Source organism: Parasteatoda tepidariorum, chromosome 2, assembly GCF_043381705.1.
Source record: "Parasteatoda tepidariorum isolate YZ-2023 chromosome 2, CAS_Ptep_4.0, whole genome shotgun sequence".
NCBI lineage: Eukaryota > Metazoa > Arthropoda > Arachnida > Araneae > Theridiidae > Parasteatoda > Parasteatoda tepidariorum.
The window spans coordinates 41,254,302-41,269,038 of record NC_092205.1 but is presented as its reverse complement, the minus strand read 5'-3'; the positions used below and the strand labels follow the sequence as shown (position 1 = coordinate 41,269,038).

General features: G+C 30.9%; 1 protein-coding gene and 1 long non-coding RNA gene across 2 annotated transcripts in view; both read left to right on the top strand.

Annotated features, from left to right (window-relative positions):
- Positions 1 to 1,046: 1,046 nt before the first annotated feature.
- Positions 1,047 to 14,737, top strand: part of LOC107442825 (glyoxylate reductase/hydroxypyruvate reductase-like) — a 28,742-nt gene continuing 15,051 nt past the window's right edge. Inside the window, exons 1-3 of the mRNA XM_016056481.4 lie at positions 1,047 to 1,217; positions 4,592 to 4,722; positions 10,743 to 10,815. Coding sequence (XP_015911967.1) covers positions 1,147 to 1,217; positions 4,592 to 4,722; positions 10,743 to 10,815 — 275 coding nt within the window. The 5' untranslated portion in view covers positions 1,047 to 1,146. The remainder of the gene's footprint in view (positions 1,218 to 4,591; positions 4,723 to 10,742; positions 10,816 to 14,737) is intronic.
- Positions 6,510 to 7,934, top strand: LOC122269407 (uncharacterized). The gene is made up of 2 exons (XR_006225162.2): positions 6,510 to 6,930; positions 7,790 to 7,934. It is a non-coding gene; the product is annotated as an uncharacterized lncRNA (long non-coding RNA).

Sequence of the window (14,737 nt, the reverse complement as noted above, 5' to 3'; positions counted from 1 at the left end):
ATTTTGATTGATGATGAGTTCCCCTATTGGCGATAGAAAAGCAATAAATTTTACTAGTAGCGTTCTGGAACGAATTGAAACTTGTGCTGTTTTACGATCAAAATTTAAATGCTCTAACTTTTCGGGAAGTCAAAATTTTGAATGACTATTAGGCAATAAATTTTGCTTGTGGCAATCATTAAACAATTGAAATTTGCTTAGTCAAGGAATTATGGTTAAAGTTTTAGCTTTCTAGCTAGTCTGAAAATGGTAAAAATTTTAATTAACTGCACGTTTTCTTTCTTTCTTTTTTTTCGATAGTGTGACGACAAAATCGGCTTGTAACATTAAAAAAAAACGATTTAAACTTACTTTGCGTCAGACACAGAGCTTCAGCACAGATTTGGATGTCAGAGTTGGTTAGTCGAAAAATGGCCCATATTTTGATTACAAGATCCTATCTTCAGAAGCACAAAACGAAGTGGTAAAAAAGAACTTTTTATTCAAAATAATATGCCTTGAATTTTCTAACCTACTTATTTCAAAGTTCCGATTTTGACTTTTAAAATTGCCGGTTCAACTTTTAAAATTCTTCATCTTAGGTAAATCGTGGCATTTGTCGATTCAAAAGGCTCGACACACGCGTACGCGTAGCGTCGCTTACAAGTATCCTATTAAATCTGATTTAAATCACATGGTTAGGCATAATAACTTCATATCTTCTCAAGCTGAAAGTATCCAAATGAAGGTAATGATTGATAAAATTAATTAATAATTTATGAAAATGGCCATTAAAAATTCTTTTCAACTACAATGACTAGAATAAAAATTGCCATACCAGCAGAATAAAAATTACTATTAACTACTAGCAGAATAAAAATTACCATTCTTAAAAATGAAACGATGTATCTCCTCTCATGTGTTTTCAAATAATGTTAAAAAATACTATATGCTGAGCAGTACAATTATTTCTTTTCTCTAGAGTTTAAATAAAGTTTTAATGAATCAGCATAAGCAGTTGACTATTTTTGATACCTTTTTTATTTCATCGAACGAATCATTTTCATAAAACCATTGGATATAAATAAAAGTCTTAACGTTCAAAAATCCAATTTTAAAAATAAATTTTGATATTAATGCGTTTTGCTTGCAGATTAAATTTTAAGAATGTCAAAGCCAAAAATATTAATTACTAGGCCTGATATTCCCCCTGGGGCAATTGAAAAATTGAAAGAAAAGTAAGTAAAATCAAATGGTTTGTTTCCTTTTGAATTAAATTTAAATTTTAAATAGTTTTATGATGGTTTTTGAGATTGATTTAAAAAAATGTAAAAGCTACCAGAGTGTAATTTGTTAAAATATAAATACTCTCTTTATTGCTTTTTTTTACCTTTTTTGTTGTGTATAAATTGACAAAACGTAATTTTCTGAATAAATAAAATTCATATTTTACCATCATGTAAAAGTAAGATATATTTTTAAGTAAATAAAAATAACCATATTAATAAAAACTTAAACATCAGCATAAAATGCTTTATAAGATTGCCGATTAAAATTTTAATAAAACTCTTTAATTATGTACTCGTTTTGTCCCACCCACACTTAAAATTAAGGAATTGGAGTCTATAAAGGACTTAAAAATGGACTCGATTTAAAAAAATAATATAAAATATCATGAACCTTAAACTCAAAGAAAAACTATGTCCTGTATTTAATGTTAGAAAAAATAATAATAATGTTAACCTTAATTTTACCTTAGTTGCGAAATGAAATTTACGAAGCATCTAAATTTATCTTATATTAATGCTTAATTATTAAATTAAGCATTTATCTAAATTATTGTGATAATATTAACATTATCACACCAAGTTAGATTAGTTTACCGATTAAAATGCTACAAACATAAAACATGCTACAAACATAAAACAAACACAAACATAAAACATTATTGCATATTTTGGTTAAGAAATTAATGTTACTGGCTATTGGTCAAATGGGTGAACCCAATAAACCCTCAACTATGTTTCTTTCCCTAGGGTTGTTGGTCTACCTCTGCGTTTCCACCAGGGAGTGGTAGCCTACTTTAATTACACAAAAATCTGGCATTCAATAATAATGAAATCTTTTAAAATTAAAATCTGAATGAATCATAGCTCTTAAAGTAACTTTTAATTCTTTAATTGTATATATATATATAAAAGAAAAAAAAACAGAATTGAAAATAATAATTCTTACGGAAACTTTTTTTAAAAAAAAGAAGCTAGATACACAAAAAAAAGCTTAAATATTTATTTCAAAAAAATTCATTAGGCATCAGGTTAAGGGCAAGTAGGTAACTATACTATGTCTGGTCAACCTTAATTGAGAGGGTGCATCGTAATACATATATGTAGGAGAGAATTTCGTTTAATATTAATCATTTTAAAATGCTCAAACTTAAAAAGCACCATCGGAGTAGTAGTAGTTCAATTCTTTATTTAATTAATAATAATTTCTTTTTAGTATAATTTCTTTGTAGCTCTAAGTATATATTTTAATAAATTTTTTTTCGATTTTTAATACTAAAAATAAGGGATCAAATATAATTAAATACATTCATTAAATGGCGAATGCGGAAGGCTACGGACGGAGGCTACAATCGATACCTCCTTTTGCTTCTTTCAAAATTTACAGATCTATTGAGGGCAGGGCCTGATTATCACCCAGGCCCAATAGGCATGGACCTAAGGCCCACAATTCCTGAGGGGCCTCAAAAATTAGTACAGGTTGGCTAGCTTTGTGTTGGTTTAAGTACTAAATAAAATATAATTATAGCTTATAATAAAAAATAATTCAGCTAATCAGTTACTTTTAGCAAAAGTCGCTGATTTCAATTGTTTGAGGCCACCTAACTATTTTTATTTTGATATATCATTGTTTTGCTGCCTTATATTTTGTTTAATTTATAGATACATAAACTTTTTTCTTAGAAAAATAATCTTCAATTGTCTGCTTTTAAAATTTCTTAGAATGATTCTCTTGAATCATGCAGTTCAATAGATTCTTTCTTATTTTTAGGACTACTCTTCAGTAATTTAATTTCAAAAATGTCTTGTAAGGGGCCCGGAAAATTTGGTGGGCTTTGGGCCTGAATTTGTCTTGATCGGCCCTGCGTGAGGGTGTCGAACCTAATTATCTGCTAAATTGAGGCATTTGTTAATACCACGATTCAGTAATATCCCAACTACCACTGCAATGAGCTTGGCGACATTTTTCGACAAAGCAATTTCTTGAGACGTGATGATATAACTCATAACTATTAAATAAAAAGTCCACATCGTGCCACGAGTTGAACAAAAGATTAGTACCTGTGGTTAATAGTTTAAGCAAATCTTTATTCATATTTTTTTTAATTTATAAATAACAGTTGCTAACTTAGATTTTTAAAATTAACATTATTTAAAAATTTCTTTAGATATGTAAATTCTTAAATTAAATTTCATAAACCAGTAATCAAAGAAGATTAATATCAGTAACAATGTTCTCTCTTATTTCGTTCAATTTATTATTAAAAAGGAATGCCCCAAATATTTTTGATTTCAACACATTTCCTTGATAATGATTCCGGTTTTCACTTATACTCAGAGCAAAATGAGGCCTTTATGAGGAAAATATTCAAGTTTTAACTTTAAGTTCAGTTAACAGTTAATTCAGCTATGTCACAAACTGAACAGTTTACTATAGTTGTCCACTATGGTAATCTCAGAACGCACGGTCTGAAACGGGAATAGTCAACAACTCTTATCACAATTGGGTACTCGCACTTCAGAAGAAGATGAAGGATACCCACACAAGTGATCAATGACGTCAGCGCCAACTGATCATTTATAAGCAAAATGACGTGTTTAAGTTCATTTTCTCGACATAAGTTGGAATGTTAATTAACATGAAATTAATCAACATGGGGTTAATTAAATACAACACCGTATCGCACATCGAATTTCTTGAAATATAATTCGTCTACGTCTTTTACTTAACTTAGATTTATTATTTATTTACGTATTTCATTGTAACCGTGACATATTTTTGTTTTGTGTACGTGGCAACTTCGATGCATCATTAGTTTGTTTATGTTCTACTTGGCTTCGTGCCTGTTTTTGTGTAAAGTTAGAAATATATAGTGAAAGAATTGAAATCTTAGGAAAAGAATCTTTGTGTAAGAATATAGAATGTGTCACTTAAGAGAATTGATACTTGTTGGGCTTGACTTATTCGAAATGGAATGGAAAGAGCAGTTGCTAACGTAAACAAATGCCACGTTTCAACAGCCAATTAAGATCGAGATACCTACACTACATCACTTGCATGCACCCATTTAGAGCGTTAAAGGCGATTATTAAAATATAGATAGCAGATTGAGTGAGTCGAAAGCTGATGATAAAATGCCTAGTTAGGAAAAATAAAATATTAAAAAAGAAAACTTTTTACCGCAAGTCACACGTGACTGTATAGACTACGGGTGTAATATAGTCGTTTTAGTTACGTTTTCTTTTTTTTATTCTCATTTTTTTACATTAATTTGTTGAAAAATATTTAAGAAACAAACTGCCTAATAAATGACTTGAATCTATAGATGTGACGTTGATGTATATGGTGAAGAAAAACCGATCTCGAAAGAAGAGCTTTTGAAGAAAATTCCTGGGAAAGACGGTCTGCTTTGCATGTTAACTGATCCTATTGATAGAGGTGTAATTGAGGCAGCAGGTACCGCTTATTTTTACTAATTTCAAAATTTGTCTTCCTTCAAATATAATAAATTATAAGTGCAGATATTTATAGATGTGATAAATTATTAAACTATGGTGCATATTCTGATAACTAATTAACAATTGATACGATTACATTAATGTGTACCCAATTTCAACAAAAATTCTTGGCTTAAGATGTGATAAAAAATATCAAAATTTATAAGTCACTTCATCTAGAAGAAAATTGTTGTAATGAATTCCAATCCGTTTTATCTATTCTGTTACTTAAAATTATCAGCTTGAATTAGAAAATGGATTAGTGAAAAAAAGCGTTTAAATTTTACATACCAACGCTTCAATAATTTAAATGAGTGTTACGGCAATCGTGCCGTTTTCCTTGGCATTAATGAGTACTTCGTTATAAGTTACCCATGATTACGCATATACCAAAAATTACCTTTGAAATATATCTATTGGATAAATGCCTACTGCCTCCGGCATCATTGTTCTGGATACTTTATGCCGAGAAACGATTTTCAACTATGGTACTGGTGAGAGCACTATTGCTTTGCACTTATATGTCAGAAATCGCCTTTCAAATGAAGGCTGAAATCTAATAAGCCATTATTCTAATTTTATTAAATAAATATTTTCTTTAACTACGTGACAGCAAAACGCAGATTTAAGATTCAAAAATACCTGATTAAATAATGCAGCTATATAATCTAAACCTATATAATCTAAACATGAATGATTTTAACCAAATGTATATGTAGACGTCTGGTCAAAACTAAGAATGGATCTAAGCTGAGCATTGCATTTCTTTCTCAAGCTATAACCATACATCTCCTAGGAGAGAGAAGGCCTACGCTCGGGTTACCATAAACGATAAATCCGATCACTTAGTAGTTCGAACGTAGTGACATCTTTCGTATTTCCCCCACTGCACAGTTTTGTAACCTGAATGTAAGTATATCTTACTTATTTCTCCCACTGTGCAATTTCTGCTCCTTATGTAGATCTACTAAATTGATCCATACAAGGGCCTTCTCTCTTCTAGGAGGTTTTGTCATAGCTCCGTAAAATAATATAGCATTAAGTTTTGTGAAAAATAAGAAAAAGATTGAAACCATTTTGATAACAAGAGATGCATCTTTTTGGCTTTAAACCATCGCTTGGTATTCCTTATACTGGTATTTTTTTAAGTTAAGGGCCAATCTCTGCCTGATATTTCATACACTGATGTTTTTTAGGTGTAGTCTACCTCTACAAATATACAATTCTAATTCAATAGGATATAAGACATGTTAACTCGATTCTATGTTGAGGTACCTTCTGATAGATGAAGGTTGGCATTGTCGATATTACACTACCCCACATTGGTGACCCGGTCGTGATGTGAATATGCCTACCTTGGCAGAAGCTCCCACTTTGAAATAAACACCCCTATCTTAACAGTAACGCCCACTTCTACTTGATGAGCAGTTGACTTGCTACTTGTGAATGCGACATTATCCACCTCCTGGCGCCGTTGCTACTCAATCCAAATTACACACAACATCGGCCTGTATACACTCGACTGCTCACGGCAACATAGGAGAGACCACGACCGTGAACTTAATACAGCTCTCACGATCAGCACTCAAAACTTCGGTGATCTTAATACAGCTCTCCCGGCTTCTCACAAAACAGCAATGAATCAATTAGTGATATCCATTCCTCGAATTCTATCACAAATACAATTCTGGTGGGGGAGTACTGTAGTGTATCTACCACTACAAATATACAATTCCAATTCATTAGGATATAATGGCTATATCACACGAGAGAAAATATGTGCAACTGCAAGTGTAACTGCAAGTGTAAGTGCAACTGTAAGTGAAATTTCTCCAAAAATTGCTCGTGTGATATAGAAATCACGGTTGCACGAAATATCTGCAACCGTTCAGGCAATTTCTTTCATGAACCAATCAGATCGTTTGCTTTTATGACGTTTCAATTTTATGTGATGACGTATACAAATGTAAATAAAAATGGCGGCGACGTTGGTGAAGAGGATGATCGGATGAAATTTTTTTATAGACGAAACGGAACAGTTTTTTAGTTTAATAATAACATTTTCTTTAAAATCAAAGCATTAAAAATACTTTCACACGATGAAATAACCATCTCAATGCAGTTGATGTACTACCATAACAGGAACCTGCACATCATTTTAGTATCGGTGAGTATAGTACACTATTTTCTAGATAAATTTTCTTTTAAAATATTTATTTATTTTAAGCTAATAAAATTAAAACTTATTATAATTTGTTCCGATCAAAGTTTTAATTACTTTAAATAGAAATAATTTCTATTTTTATATATGTAAAGATTTATACTGGCGAAAAGCTTTACTTTGAAATATTCGCCAAGCAACTCGCCAAACTTTGTTACATTATTATAACATAAAATATAATAATGATTATATTTCTTTATTTTCAAATTTTAAACTTTATTACTGTTGATTGTAAAAGCATGTGTCCGATTATTTGAAATTTTTTTATTATTATAATTATTTGTGAATTAATTATTTTATTCTTCCCTAAGAATTCTTTTAATTTTTGAAAATCTAAAATGCAAATTTCCAATCTCCTTGTCTGTTTCTACATTCATCCCCTCAATTCTTTTTTTTTTTGTGTGTGTGATGATTTACTAATGATACTTTACTTTTTATTTATACTTCACATTTATATTTTGATACTTAGCTTTTCTACAATGACAGTAAGTATGTAAGTGTACCTTACTAATTTTTCAATATACATAAATTTTTAATAGTCTTCGATCATAAATACAATCTATTTTTCTTAAAACAAATTTCAATCCAAACATAAGAACTACAAAACCAAATATACCTGCCATCTTTCATTAGTGTATAGAATAATCTTAGAACTCTAATCAAAATATCTGTCAAACTTAAAATAAGTTTAAAGGGGATACCTAAGGACTTAAATGATTTCAAATTAATGGTATTTAATCTCTCTTATTCTAATAATGTGTTGGTAAAATTTTATCATGAAAGTGATTTCTTTCTTTTATTTCAGATATTTCGTATAATCCTGTAAGGTTTGTCTGGTGAAGAAGGAAAGAGATGCAATACTGTTTTTATGAAAGAAATTAAAAAATAAGAAATGAAAATGAATAATGTTCTAAATGTTTCACTTGACAATAAATGTTTTGTTTTTTAAATTGATTCTTGTATTATTTAAAATGCAAAACAAAACATGTAAAAGTCTGTAACAAAATAATATGATACATAAAAAGTATGTTCTTAATAAAATATTGTTTTTTTTTTCATAGTTATAAATAAATTTTAATTTATATACTGTATATTACAATAAATTTGTCCTAAAATAAATCCTATAATTTTTAATTAAATTATCTCATATCAATAAAGAATGTTTTAAATTTTACAATAATAAATTGTAAGTATGACATTGAAAATCCTCTTATATTTAAAAAACAATTTTACTAAGAAATTGGAAAAAATAATTTTCATAAAAGTGATACTCCTGATATGCAATGTGTAAATGAATAAAATTGATGATCCCTTAAAAACTAAACTAAACTCAGCGGCACAGCCCACAGAGGGCCAAGGCCTTCTGTGCCCATCTCAGTTTTCTTGACCTTTGGGCTCTGGGATGCAGGAGCATTTGTTCCGGTTAGGTAGTCAGCCATACGTGAAACCCCCAGTGTTTAGCTCCCAAGTATGCTTGGTACTCATTTATCGACCCACTGAAGGAATGAAAGGCTGAGTCAACCTTGCTCGGCCCGACGATCGAACCAGGGACCTGTGGCACGACAGCGCGAAGAGCTACCGCTCAGCCACCGGGCGTGATGATTCCTTAATGCAATGTAAATTAATTTGATGACAATAAAATTCTGACACATTGTAGTATAGACAAGTATAGACATTAGTAGTATAGACATTATTTATTATGTATTTTTTAGACTAAATTAAAAAAATAGAATTGATTTGATAGAACTAATAGTTTTGATGTTATAAATATTTTATGAGCAAAAGGAAAGTCAAAAATTGTATATTTCATACATTAAACCCTCATTTCTTCTAAAGAATTATTTCAAAGGACTATGTTTTTTAATTAAGCTTAAAAAATTAAATTTGAAGAAATGCCTTACTTGTTTAGATAGCAATGTCAGTTGCATAAAATGGTATAAGTCATAAAATTGTCCTTTCTACACATGAAACTTTTATAAATTTTCGAGTAGCTAAACTATTAAATCAGACAGCTTGTTTTTATTCTCATTCGATTTAGCGTATACATAGATAACGATACCGCACTTGCCTAGCTAGCATGTTAGATAGTAAATATATATAAATAAACTATGCTTTTACAGGGTGCGGAGCCAAATTCAACAAAAAATAAGCAACTTTTAAGAACATTTTAGGCACTCAAAAAATATTTTTAAGCACTATGTAAATTGACAAAATGCAAAATAAATCTCAGACTTCACATGATCATGATAAAATAACTAGAATTTGACAAAGAACTCTTTTCTTGATTATATTAGCCATTAAAAAATGATCAAGAGATTTTTCGGTTCGATTTCAGAGGGTGAAAAATAAAGCCTGAAATTGAGAATATCTTGCAAAATACAGCAGAGTTGCACATGAGAAAGCAAGGATCTCACCGAACCCAGCTCACTAGACGCACATGCGGACTCGCAAGTACTTCACCAAACCTGTAAAATGATTGGCGCTTTCATACGCTATGGACTGACGGTACGCTGAAATTGATCGTGGTTGAATGAATTCTGAAAACGTGAAATAGAAAAATGTGAAAAACACGTTTTTACATAATACGTGGCGAAAATCGACATTCCCTTTCATAAATTTCATTTTCGAAAAGGGAAAATAAAGCACCTTTTAAAAACACCCATTAAGAAAAGCACCTTTAAGGGCCTTTAAAAAATGAAAATCGAAAATAAGCACCTTTAAGCACTTTTCAAAAACGCTACGCACCATGTTTTATACCTTAGTCACTCAAATCAAGATAAAAAAAATTGTCAAAATTCTAGATAGTATTTAAGTCCATCCCCCTTTCACCCCCTTATCCTTTTAGAGACGCAGCATGTATTTAAGTCCATCTCCCTTTCACCCCCTTATCCTTTCAGGGACGCAGCATGAAATTCAATGATATCTTAATATCATCTCATATTATGAGGTAGAAATCATAATCCTTTTTATACTATGCTACTTCACTAATGGGGAAATAAAGTTTTCAGAATTTTAATTTCCTGCTGAAGAAAAGACTTAACACAAATACAAATGTAAAAAATTAAATCAAAATCAATCAATATTCTACAGCGTCTGTGATTTCTTTTTCCTCCCTTTACGAACATCGTTCAGAAACTATGATATAATAAAATATGATAAAATAAAAAATGAGCCAAAAGTAAAGATAAATAACAAAATATGGTAACCCAATTACATGCAACCGTTCAGGCAATTAAGCAACCCTTTCGGCAACTCCGAACGGAGGAATTTCACTTACAGTTGCACTTACACTTGCAGTTACACTTGCAGTTGCACATATTTTTCTCTCGTGTGATAGAGGCATAAGACATGTTAACTTGATTCCACGTTGAGGTACCTTTTGATAGATAAAGGTGGGCATTGTCGATATTACATTACTCCACAAAGGTTAATAGCCACATATACGTGCCCGGTACAGAACTACCGATTCGCTGTCAAATTTAATGCGAATCCTAATCCTGTTGTATATCACGATTTTGGCATTTGTGGTTTTGTGCATCTGATATTCATATGTGTATTGAAAATCATTTATTAAAAATACGTTCACAATTTTCTGGGGTAGAATTTGGCATTAGTTCAGAGGAAATATGTCGTGCGGCATGTATATTGATTTTCAAGCTTATTTCTTGTAAACTTGAAAACATCAGTTACGACATAAAATCATTAAGAACCACAGGTACATAAATATAATTTAACTTTGCATTTTATTCTTATTTTAGGTCCATCTTTGAAAGTGATTGCTACCATGTCAGTTGGTTTTGAACACATAGACTTAAAAGAGTGCAAAACTAGGTACTAAATTTATATATAATTGGCCAAAATAAGATCTTTTAGATAGATTTTATTGAAACCACATCATCAGGAAGCTAAATAATTAGAGTTTCTCCAAACAGTTTTAAAATCTAAATGTTTTTTTTATTTTGCTGTTTAAATCATGTAATTAAGTCCAATTTTTAAAAAAAAATTCAATAATCGATTAAAAAAATACTATGCTCAATAAAATTAATCAGTGTTTTTCAATCATCGAAATACTTTAAATTAAAAACACAAATGATATTATTTCACGTTAAAAAAGAAGAAAGGAAGTAAGAAAAATGGCATTTATAAGCCAATGATAATTCGGGTTAGCCTTTATTGACTAGACAATATGGGCATTGTAGAAGTAACGCTCTATATTCTTCAGAATGTGTGTTCAAGATTATAAAACATAATTTATGAAGTACTTTTAATTAAATGAGAGTATTAATATCCAGTATTCACTGTCAAACTACTCAGTATTGATTGTTATGAAACGTATTTTGTTTAAACACTTAATGTATATATTTGTTAAAAAAAATTATTTATTATGTTAAAGCAAGAAAAATAATATTTAAAACACACTTTTAAAAGAGACAATAGTGACCGAGGCAGAAGTGACTAAGTATTAAAATTATAGTATACTATCTAAATCTAGTTAGGCATAATAGCCGTTTCATGCGTTTTTTTTTTAAATTAGCTCTTAGAAGAGGATTATTTATTGTAAAATATAAATTAATTTGTAAGGAAAATTAAATTTAGTAGGTGATAGTGGAGAAGATTAACAAAAATATTCGTTGTCTTTAAAGGGATGCAAATCTTTAACCTTTAGTCGGAAAATAATTTATCATATTTCGCCTGATATAAAAGATAAAGAATCATACAAATTATTCATTCATATTTGATTCCGTTTGTGGCTTTTTAGTGGCTAATTTAATAATAATTGTAGTAAGGAACAGTTGTGACAGGTCAACAAAGAGACAGTGTGTTTCTGTTGGATTGTGAAAGTTTAAAAAGGATGATCAAAAATATCGTATACATTTCTAATAACCATTACATTTAACAACAAAAATATGCATTATATTTTTGTTAACATGCACTTGTTTTGCAATTACATAAAAGATTTATTTTTAGTATATAGATGTAAGGTTAGAGACAGGGGACAGAAGTGACATTTTACACACTTAATTTGAGTTGATAGTCTTTATAATTATGATTTGATAAATTTAATGCTTTTTAAAAAGTGTAACTGGTTATAAATTCAGTAGTTCTTTTAGAAAAGGAAAACCTTTGTTGGAAAAATAAATTGAGTAAAGGACACAAGTGTCACATTTTCAAGGGAATGGACAAGATTCCGATCTAAATAATGACCAACGATTTGAAAAAACAATTAAATTAAAAGCTGAATTGAAAATTGAAAGAGGTTTATTGGGTTCTGCCAGATAATTCATGTTAGTTACGCAGTTGGTCAACAGTTTTTCATTGAGACTGGAATAGCTATGAAACAACGTTTTCTGATGTATAATCAGATCATTCCAAATAAAATATTTGTTCAGGTATTTGCTAGTTTTTGGCCTCAGTCTGCGCTTTGTTGTTGTTGCGAAAGTTGGTCATTTTAAAAACACTATAAAAAAAAATTTATCATATAGAAGTGCCATATGAAGTGAAAAACTAAGTAACTAATTTTAAAAACTAATGATTTTATTGTATAACCGTTGTTGAACAGCCCACCCAATTTTAAGTTTACGACTACCATAATGTTCAACCCGTAGCCTTATGATTTTGAACCCAATCCAGAAGACAAGGGAACAGTACCGTCTTTACGCATGGGCATGACCTGGGCAGTGCCCTGGGGCCCCAAATACTTAGGGAGCTCTTGAGAATCTTACTTTCGAAAAATTATATTTTAAAAAGAAAGAAGAAATGCATTGTTTTATAAATTTTGAAAGAAATATATTCTATTGAATAAATCTAATGATTGAAATATATTCGATTGGATAAATCTATTCTAATGAGTGAGTAATTATTTTTATAATACATTAATTATATTATGTAAGTGCAGTAACAATGAATTACGCAAGTATCAAAGCAAAAGAAAATTATTTCATGTCTCATGATTTTAAATACAGATTGATGATTAGTTTAATGTTGATGCTGTTTAATGCAGATTGATGATTAGTTTAATGCTGATTTAAACCAATGTGGCTTAAGCCGTATACATGTAAACCAAATGGGTTTTTTTTTTTAAAAATCTTTCAATTAATAAAAAAAAATTTCTTTATACAAACACTTTTAATTTGACAAAATGCTCATATTTCCTTTTTTACTTTGTAGTTTAATTGCTAAAGGGAATTTGCCTTACTTTAAATAAACATAAATATGTAATTTTTAAATGTTAACATATTGCTTTGCTGAAAAATGTCTCTGTAGGACAAATTAATGTTGAAAAGTTATAAGTTAGCTCATGTCTCTAAAAACGCCTCACCAATGTTCGCAAAGTTTCTTTACAATAGTTTAGTAAAATATTACATTTTTTTCTTGTTATACCTTTTATTCATTTAATTATTTTAAATAGCTTCTATGCTTTTAAAAGTTTCTTAAATTTTAAGTATTGAGGATTACAAATGGTTACCATCTCAAATTTTTCAAAATTATATCTATCATATAAATGATTAATTTTATGTATGTGAATGTTTTGTAGCTCAATTTTAAACAGTATGACGTGCTGTAACTGAAGGGGCTTAAAACATTTCTGTGTCCCGGGGGTCTTGCATGCCAATAAGACAGCCCTAACTTTGATAAATTATTGGGAGAAATTTGCCTTCGTGGTGGTCTTTGTGATGGAACCAATCCGCATTTGCGTTGCATGGAGAGGAAAACCACGAAAGTCTTCCACGGTCAGCCTGATGGCAGGGGACTTTAACCTATGACCAGTTTACCACAGAGGATATATTTGCGTCAGCAATGTGGTCGGTGCAAGCTGGATGCGGAATTCGTATTGACCACCATCACAGGGAATCGAACCCGGGTCACCTTATTGGGAGGCGAGCGATCTGTCTCCTGAGTCAACATGGCTCTAAAAACTAGTGATTTTATTTATTTTTTTATATTTTATAGCCTTTGTTTAATAGCCGACCCTTTTTTTTTTGGGTTAATGTTTAACTACATAGCCTTGTAATTTTGAACCCAATCCAGAAGACAGGAGAACTCCTAGATCAAGTATTGGGAGAAATTGGCTGAGTGGAGGACTTTATGATGGAACTCACCCGCATTTGCTTTACATGGAGAGGAAAACCACGAAAACCTCTCACGGTAAGCTTGTCGGTAAGCGGACTCAAATCCATCACTGGGAATATTTTACGTCAGGCACTGTGATCGGTGTGAGACGGATGCGGAATTTGTTTTAACCAGCCTTCGCTGGGATTCGAACCCGGTTCACCTCATTGGAAGGCAAACGCTTTATCTTCTGAGCCACCACGGTTAAAAAAGAAGTGATTTTTTTAATTTTATTTTTATATCCGTCGTTGAACAGCTGGCCCAATTTTGAGTTTACGACTGCTAATGTTCAACTCCGTAGCCTTGTAATTTTGAATCAATCCAGAAGACAAGGAAACTCATGGATCAGTACCCCCAGAGGTATGATTTGTTATGGGAACATGAAGGGCTTTGTGACTCCACAGATTTAACGTGCATCAGTCACCATTTACTACACGGGAATTCTTCGGCCGGCGGGGATCGAACCCACGAACTCTTGGGCATGGGCCCAGTGCCCTACCAACCAGGCTATCCCGGTCTAAAAAGATGTGATTTTATTTTATTTTATAACCGTCGTTGAACAGCCGACCCAATTTCATGGGTTTACGACTACTTACGTTCAACTCCGTAGCCTTGTAATTTTGAACCAATCCAGAAGACAAGG